The sequence below is a fragment of the Contarinia nasturtii genome, unplaced genomic scaffold (assembly GCF_009176525.2).
Source record: "Contarinia nasturtii isolate CC-2019 unplaced genomic scaffold, AAFC_CNas_1.1 Cnas_scaffold_350, whole genome shotgun sequence".
NCBI lineage: Eukaryota > Metazoa > Arthropoda > Insecta > Diptera > Cecidomyiidae > Contarinia > Contarinia nasturtii.
In genome coordinates, this window is record NW_022197705.1 from 3,940,042 (window position 1) to 3,949,352 (window position 9,311).

General features: G+C 34.2%; 1 protein-coding gene across 7 annotated transcripts in view; it reads right to left on the minus strand.

The window, feature by feature from the left end:
- Positions 1–61: 61 nt before the first annotated feature.
- Positions 62–9,311, minus strand: part of LOC116338220 (serine/threonine-protein kinase 24) — a 123,471-nt gene continuing 114,221 nt past the window's right edge. For 5 of the 7 annotated variants that reach the window (XM_031763352.1, XM_031763351.1, XM_031763349.1 and 2 more), the window contains 9 exons: positions 3,517–3,612; positions 3,003–3,131; positions 2,420–2,929; positions 2,173–2,318; positions 1,890–2,091; positions 1,441–1,806; positions 1,092–1,319; positions 801–991; positions 62–619 (listed from right to left, as the gene is read on the minus strand). In XM_031763352.1, the coding sequence (XP_031619212.1) occupies positions 586–619; positions 801–991; positions 1,092–1,319; positions 1,441–1,806; positions 1,890–2,091; positions 2,173–2,318; positions 2,420–2,929; positions 3,003–3,131; positions 3,517–3,612 (1,902 nt within the window). In that variant the 3' untranslated portion in view covers positions 62–585. Of the gene's footprint in view, positions 620–796; positions 992–1,091; positions 1,320–1,440; positions 1,807–1,889; positions 2,092–2,172; positions 2,319–2,419; positions 2,930–3,002; positions 3,132–3,516; positions 3,613–9,311 lie in introns of all 7 variants that reach the window. The other 2 variants (XM_031763348.1, XM_031763347.1) reach the window with 2 other exon arrangements.

Genomic DNA, 9,311 nt, shown 5'->3' on the forward strand with positions numbered 1-9,311 from the left:
CTCTTCGTCTACTAAACTTGAAAGAATTTGTCTTGTTATTAAATAATGTTCGAGATGTCTAAAGTTTTTCATTTTTGGATGTCTATTTGTTTTTTTTATTATTATTATTATTTTAAATTCAAATGTCAAGTGTGATTTGTAAATTTCTACACGCTATTTATCGTGTTAAGTCAATTTAAAAAAATAACCAGTTTTTTTGCCATTTCTGCTCTGTTACAGTTCTTCTTTGCTATGTTCAATGCGTATTTTTGTTTGTTTTGTTTTTTATTGTATCGCATTAGGAAAATATTCTATCGATTTTGCACATGTACTGATTTGGGCACTGTTTTTCGTTCGAAGAATGAAAAGGCCTCCCAAATCGACTCTACTCAATTTGAATAAAACGATATAATAATAAATCTATTGACTTTTTGGGAGTTGTGAACGTTGATTCTGTTGAAGATATCTAAGGATACACGACGGATGTTGCTGCACTTCACTTTTTCTTCTTCTTCTTCTTCTCTCTGTTTCGCTATAATACACAACAATTTCAAACAAAAACGAAGATAAATAGAATTTTCAAACAAGGAAAAAAATTGTTTTCGCCTAGATATTAGTGTTGCTTCTTTGTAGATTTTTCCTGCGAACGAAAATGAAAACCGAAAGAAACTCGTTAAAAAGACCGTACACGTTTAATGAAAATTCAATTAGGTTATGCCTTGGTAAATGTGCTCGACTTGTATATCTTAAAACCACCACCATCGTCACCATCACCATGGGTGTGAATGCGTTGTTAGTCGAATAATTAAAAACTTACCTACCGCAAAACTTTCTCAATAAGCGTATTTATTCGAGTTTCACTATAGCCAGGTATTAATTTGTGAATAATTTCTTTTACGAATAAATCACTAATGCCTGGACAGCTTCGTTCGGCCATTTCAAATGCACTCTGCAAATCGATTATATCCACTGCCGATGCATTTTTACCAGAATAATGATATTTCTTTTGAATCTATATAAAGAAGAACGTTGCATTATTATTTGAAGTTTGAAGAGTCGTCGATATAGAGTTCAATTTGAGAATTTCTTTTTATTGGATGGAAAAAACTTACATCCGACAGAAGCGGAAATATGACACTGTTCACATTGCCACTGCTCATGTTTCCATTCGACATACGACCAGTTTTCTGTGGTGTTGACGGTGCAATATTTGTGATACTCTTGCTAGACGATACATTTCCATTGTTACCATTTTGAGAAATTTCCTTGACACTGTCACGATTTTCGCGTCGCAAACTCGACGATCGTCGTTCATCGCTATTTGACGATGGTTGCTCAGCCTGTTTTATAGATGAGTATGATGAAAGGAGAAAGAGAGAGAGATAAAGAGTTGAAAGGAAATGAATTGAGAAGAAAAATGAAAACTATGTTGTTAATGTTTTTCTTTAACAAACTACTTACCTGCTGTTGTTTTTTCTCGCGCAAAATTTCGGAGCGTGATTCTCGTTCACGTTCTCGTTCTCTTTCACGCTCTCTTTCTCGTTCTCTTTCCCGTTGTTCACGCTCCTTTTCGCGTTCACGCTCTCGTTCATCTCGCTCTTTTTCCTTCGTGTCGTATTCCCATCCGTCATCGTCATCCTTCCTATGTCGTTCAATGTGCTTTTCTTTCTCCTTTTGCGGTGACAATGGAATCGATTTCGAGTGGTTTGGAGACTGTGACAGATCACGTTCCTTGCTATTGTCATGATTTTCTATCGATATCGCATGCGATACGGCATTGGTTGTAATTGTTGTTGCTGTTGATGTTGTTGTTGAAGGCCTTGACTGCTGATTGCGATTCAATCAAAACAAGAATGAAAATAAATGTTTAAAAAATATATACATTTAATATTTATGAATGACCAACCAACCTGATTAACTTTGTAATGATTTAGATTTGAATCCCTAGTTAACGAATTACTTGAACCGTTATGTTTATATGGCGATGTTGATAAAATTGCCTCATCACCGCTCAATATGGCAGCGCCCTGTTTATTTGAATTATTGAAATTGTTTCCCTTCACGGTCATTATCCATGGCTCATCTAAGTCACTGTCTGGCTTTGATTCCTCTCTGTAACAACACAACACAAACACACATGCGAATAACTAAATGTTTCTTATTTCGAAGTGATTTGATGTTAAAATGACTTACGAGTCTGAATTTTCCGATTCAGTTTCACTCTCTTCGCCTTTTTGTGTTTTCCACTTTTTATATCGATCGATCAAATCGATGAGGTACGAATTCTTTTTGGCTTTCTTAATGAATTGAAACTTGAGAAGCTCTTTAGCTGTCGGCCGCTGTAAAAATTGAACATTTTTTTTTATTTTTAAATTAAAATATCAATGCAAACAGTTTGATTATAGTTCGTGTATTCCAAAAATTACGATTAAATACGTACATTTTCCGGTTCTTTGTTCAAACAAGCTTCAACAAATTCCTTGAATGACTTTGTATAGTTGCCAGTAAGTTGTGGTGGATTGTTTTTTGGGATTAAAAACAGTACACGCATTGGATGTAATTCCGAATTGGGCGGTTCACCTTTGGCCAATTCAATGGCCGTTATTCCCAGTGACCAGATATCGGCTTTTGAATCGTACATTGATTGTTTGATTACTTCGGGCGCCATCCAAAATGGCGTTCCAACAAATGTATTTCGTTTGGATGTTGTATTTGTCAATTGACCGGCCACACCAAAATCGGCCAATTTTACGTCACCCATTTCACTGAGCAATACATTGGCAGCCTTTATATCTCTGTGTAATTTACGTTCCGAGTGCAGATAATCTAAACCTTTGAGAACTTCACGCAATATAATGGCAATATGCATCTCTTCGAATGAACCAGCTTTCATTAAATCTAACGCTGATCCACCGCCCAAATACTCCATAATAATCCATAGTTTCGTACCCTACAAGCAAAGCAACACGAACACAAGTTAGATATAAATAACGAAATTGAGTTGATTTTGTCAACATGTATACCTTAAGGAAAGACCCAAAGTATTTTGTAACAAACGGTGAGTCACACTGTGACAGTACCATAATTTCCTGTTGTATATCTTCGATTTCATCTTCAGCTTCTTCCAAATCAATGATTTTAATGGCTACCACCTGAAATTGAGAAAATTTCAATTTAATTATTTCATTTGCACTAACAACATTTCGAAATTGTCGAAGCGTATAGTCATCAGAAGTACAAAGTTTTCAAGAATATACAACATTTTTGCTGGTGATGAGAATATGACGAACACTTGAACGATGAAGTGAAAAACATTGCACAGATTCAAGATATTCAAGATGCCAATTTAATATGGGTAAGTAAATATCTGCTTAACACATACACTATGCAATCCAATTAAATAGTGATTCGATATTTCAAATTGCATGAAAATTGTTTCGTTCGCATGTTCGCATACTCTCATTCAGTTCAATGACACCAATAGAAATTTGCATATCTTCTCTAAACAATTTTCGGTTTAATTAAATTTGTGCAAACCTGCTGCGTTCGATTGTCGATTCCTTTAAACACTTCACCGAATGAACCTTTTCCGATTCGCTCTTGTTTCGTAAAAATCAGCTCTGGGTCGACTTTCTGTTTGATAAATAAAATACAAAATAAAATATTAGAATTGATGGAAATTACATAGAAAATGATGTTTTGGTCAACTGCTACCGAGCCTGTCTCATTTGATGAGAATGGATACATGGTATTCAAATATTTCTTCATTTATAAATCGAGTGCCTTTTGTTTCTGTTTTTGTGTGTGTGGTTAGATTATTAAAAATTCGATAAATTTCATTTTATGACCTTCTGAAATTTATACAAGCTATAAAAATCGCGATAGGCGAATATTTACGACTTCATTTTAGTTTCCGTTCAGCACATGTGGTGGGATTGAGAGAAGCATTTGTGCGCACGGTGCGCTTTGTCTATTAGACCGAGTTAGGGTTCTAAATCAAAGATTTCTCGCATGGCGAACAAAATCCATGTGTTTATGAGCACAACATATGCCATTGAATACACATATCATAACAAGACCAAAAATTTATATACAGATATATTTATGGATCATAAATATTGGTCGATATATTCTTCAGCAATATAAATGTATGGTTTGCAATAAACGTAAACAAAGTCACAAAATTGCCATCGACATTTTTTCCCTTCGAAAAAAGCGATTTATTTATGATATGCTTTCGATCTCGCACGAAACACGTTTTTGTCAAACCGATACATGCATTAGATATTATTCTGAATTTTTTTTTTTTGATGTAGTTCAACAATATCGGTTTCTGTCGTTTGTTTTTCTAGTCCAGTGTTATATAAAAATTATATCGAATTAATGCCTTGGGATTTCTCTCTCTCTCTCTCTCTCTCTCAGCAAATACAAATTGCACCAGTGGTTTTAACGATGCGAAAGTATTTTCAAGATATCAAGTTTTGTGCGCGCTCTGATTCTGAACAATCTCCACTTACGGTACGTGAATATAATTTATAAGATTCAACAACTTCTTGAACAAGAGAAAATGAATCATATGGGCATTATGTAGAACAATTCTATAAGGCGATAACGTAATTACAAAACCAAACGATAATCATAGAGATTTTATCCCACATGGAAATTGTACTTATCTTATGTCAACACAGTTAGTTTGTTTATCACAGATAATGTTATTCAAAACGCGTCATTATATTTTATCAGATAATTTTTCGACGGTGTGTTCTATTTGAGAATTTGTTTTTTTTAACCCGCGCACAAAACTAATTAAACATTCACATAATATCCACCACAGTTGAGTGTTGTGCTTTGAAGTACAAAATAGTGTTTTTTTCTATCGGAAATGTCTTCATTTATTTCATTCGTAATTAAAATTGTGCTGCTGTTGCTGATTTTTGCGAAAATCGCCAAAGTTTCAACCGCACCCAAGGAGATTGTTCAGAACGGAGACGGGCCATTCAAATGGTGTGACGATATTATGACAGACTATGGAGACGATGAATTCCCCACAGATGATGATTTCGAAGATTCCAACCCACTTGAGCCATTTTAATATCGAGGAATATATTTTGTTTCTGAGCAAAAAAATCTCTAAATTGCATTCAAATTTTTACAATTTTCAACCGTTTTTCCATCATTTTTTATGCTAGCAGCTTTCTTTGTTTGTTTAATATGTTGAAGCAAAAAAAAATCATAGAAAAATCTAGTTCAATAAAAAATGTTGTTTAAATATATGAATGAAGTCTAGAATAAAAAGTGCCGTATGAAATTTGATTGCGTTTTTTTCTCGAATATGTATTCATTTTCATAGTGGTGTTTCCATTTTCACACTCTCTTTTATATTTTTATGCTCTGCTCTGAGACAGCAATTGACATTTAAACATTTTTTTTCGAGTGTTTTTGACGACAAAAAACGTTTTCATAAATATGTTTTTCAAGATAGTATTGTAATTGTGATTTTGATCGAATAATTTTGTCATAAAAAAGCGTACGAAGTTATGGAAATGTGAATGAGTACATTTCCATTTTGAAGCAAAACCGAATTGAGAAAAAAATTCTAGTTTCAAGATGGGGTTGCCGTTTCGTTGCTTCTCACACATATAAGGTTCAGTGAACCACATTCAGTGGTGTGTTCCGATTTTATAAAGACGACGTAAATTCAAAAGGAAGTTTATCGCGCAAAGAAAGAAGCGTCAGACCAATAAATATGCCTATATATGATGTGAGGAGCCATGTATGATTTCTTTTTTAGCTTTCATATATGTATGTGTGTGTATGTTTATTCGTGATGAGCGATCTCATTCTATTGTACGTGGTGTTCCTATTAAAATGCGCAATTTCCATTGGCAATGGCACACTAACGTGATGCAATAATAACGGGAATATGTTCAAATATGTATCCTTCGTCGTTCTCATTCTCCCTGACGAACTCTGTCATTCGATTATAAATTGGTTGGGCTGCATTCTAAACATGTTCAAAACACTTTATCTAATGTCAAGCGTGTGTTCATTCGATAAAGAGCCAAAGAGCGAGAGAGAGAGAGAGAGAGAGAGAGAGAGAGAAAGGAACGATATTCCCAGTTTTCTGCGAGAATGTGGTGGATGCAGCGGCTGGATAATGGCAATACAAAAACTAAAACGGAAAAACCGAAAACGATGTTGGTTTTTGTGATACGATAACGACGACGACGGCGGCGGCGGCGGCAACAATAATATTTGCAAAACACGCACATGTGGAAAACGTTTTTGAGCAAAGCCAATAGGAAAAAATACATTTTTTTCTTCGTTTCAATTTCGCGTTGTACACGGGCAAAGGGAGGTTTGAGGCAGCAAAAGAGCAAATAAAAACGGAAAAAATATGTTGTCTCCCCAGAGAGATGCCGATGCGGAAAACTAATATCACATTGAATGCTTTTATTTATGTTTATTTTGTTTATCGCCTGCTCTGTTTCTATGAATGTTTGCAAAGCGCGTTCACGCACTATGGCAATTCGTGTGTTTTTCGATTGTCGCATTTCGATGGTGTCGAATGCAAAAGTTGATATTTTCTATCTTAACAGTAGATAAAACATATATGCTTAGAGTGGGCTCGGTGATGTGCAACTTCTTATTTTCGGCATATGTTGTATTTTTGCGATGTATGTGCCATGCAACATTTACTGGTGCAAAAGTAAACCAATTTATTTTTGTTGAACTTCGTCGCCTCTTCTTCTTCCCACCAAGTTCAATCAAAACATTTCGAAATTGAGTAACATCATTTTATTCATCACGCGTACTCGTTGAAACAACAGTCAACTCATGCATATTGCAACAGCGGTTCATGGGTAAGGGTTTATTTACACCCTATTTGAAGAAGACAAAAAAAAATTCGATATTTGTCTTGATCTCAATTTCATTAGGTGTGGATGACGGAGAGGTAGGGTTCTCAATAGCTTCATTTTGTGCAATATATTTTTCTCTGTTGTCTATCCCAAAAGAGAGCATTGAAAATCCCATAGTTGAAAACAAACATCTTTCAAATGGGAATGAAAACGAAATACCAATGGTATAGTTTTCTCGGGGATCAAGCACATTGATGTATGGCATTTGTATGTCTTTATTCGCAGAGAAAACAACAGTGTGAGTGAGTGTGCGAGAGATAAATATATAGCGCAATTTGTCGACACACAATGTACATGATGCATGGTCTAGATGTTACTCAACCTTTTCAAGGAAACTCGATGAAAATATTTCGCCGATAAATTACAAAAATAGACATCTTTACGTGAAAAGCATTTTATTTCAACAACACAATCTCTGATTTTAGTGAGGTGCACCATTTGTACTGATAGATATTCTTAAACTTTCATTCATGGCATTCTTGCTATATTTTTTTCTTTCATTTAGACAGTTTGTTGCTTTGCTAATGAATTTTTCGTTACATTTTCTTGTTTGATAGCCAAAGAAAAAATTGCAATGAAATACGCAAAAAAAAAAACAATCTAAAGTATTGAAAAAATTATTGTAAAAATTGAAAAAATAAATAAATCTTTGGTACAATAGTGAATTATTCGGCACAAAATAAGAGCAAAAAAAAAATTTGGTTGCAAATTTTTGATGAAATATTTTTTCCAATAGAAAAAAAGAAAAATGATGAATTTTCGCGAGAAGATTTTTCAAAAACCAAAAATTCTCTAGCAAATCAAACAAATTTTCGTTTTTTACCCCCCCCCCCCCTTCGCACATTACTGATCTAATGTATCCTATAGAAAAAAAAAATTGAAAATCTAAATCTTACGCTCAAATAAAAAAATAAACTATTTATTCGGAAAGAGATTTGCCTAATTTAATTTAAAATTCTGCAAAAGAACTCTTTTACACGTCATTTATTGCATTTAATTTTCTTTATTTGTGGAATTATTATTTTGAATTTTCGAAATGCAACTGACATTTTTCGTTTGACGCGGTGTATATGTGTCAATGTGCTCGCATTGTGTGACAGTATTGTTAGTATAAACAACTTCCATCACTTTGAAACTACAATCGCACCAACCGATTTTGTTTACAATAAAACTTTGTTTTGTTTTCAATGCGATTTCTTGAGAATTATATGAAAGTGTTTGAAGCGTGGTTTGGGCGATCAATTGGTCTTATTGTCATTTCAATTTCATCAATTTTGTGTGTTCGCTGTGGAATGGATATATTCACAGTTGGTTTTGTGTTCATTTTTGTTTTAATTTCGAAATAACAGAGTGTTGATAAAATTTACTGTGGATATTCCAACAACATTTCGATCGGAAAAATATTTGATGTCACATTGGAAATAGATTTCATCATTCGATTTAGAATACAGAGTCCTTTGTTGAGGTAAGACGTGATATTTATAATGCGTTCCTCATTACTGTTTCATTTGATTTGTGATAAAAGTGTTTTTATCTTATTGTGTTTGTGATCTATGCTACGTAATTGCTTTGACACAGTGGAAATTTTTGAGAGAATTAATATGATTCCTTTGGATGCTAGAAAAATTATATGTCTTCAATTAAATGTTGATGTTATTTGAAATTGACATTAATGATTGACTCGTGACTCGCGCTACAGCCATACATTTTGTGTATGTTATGTATGATGTGACTTGTGAGCAGTTTGTATGAGACTTTCACGAGTCAACGCTGATCCGAGTCAGTCATAAGCCCCTTGTGTCTGTTTTGTATTCATTTCAATATTAACTATTCAACTGGATTCGAAAGAGAATGAAAAAAATCAGTGATATATTATATTGTGATAGATTTGTTGTTTCCTTCCCATGTAATTCATTTGCGGAGTAATTTTGACGATGGCGGGACTGTGTGGAGTGTGGCGGAGATGACATACAAACTCTGTGTGTACGACGGTAACAGCACATCTATGTGTATCATTCTTACGCAGATGATTAGTAACTTAGCTGTGTGTACGGCTACTAAGATGTTCGTTTGGACAAAATAAATCTATGAACAGCAAAGAATGCTGTTGCACTCGTACACACAGCATTTGCATGCTATCTCCGCCGAACTCCGCACAGTCCCGCCATCGACAAAATTGCTCCTCAAATGAGTTATATGGGAAGTCAGCATATATTTGGTAAGGTAACTAATAAAAATGGCTGCCATCACCATTTATATACAAATACATTGAATTTGAATACAGATTGAAACTTCAATCAAGTATCGCCCATTAAGCTGAATGACACGTAACGTGCTTAAGATTGAAGGTAGAACAAAACTTAAACAAAAACAATGCGTTCGAATGCATTTTATATTTGATTTATTTCTTAA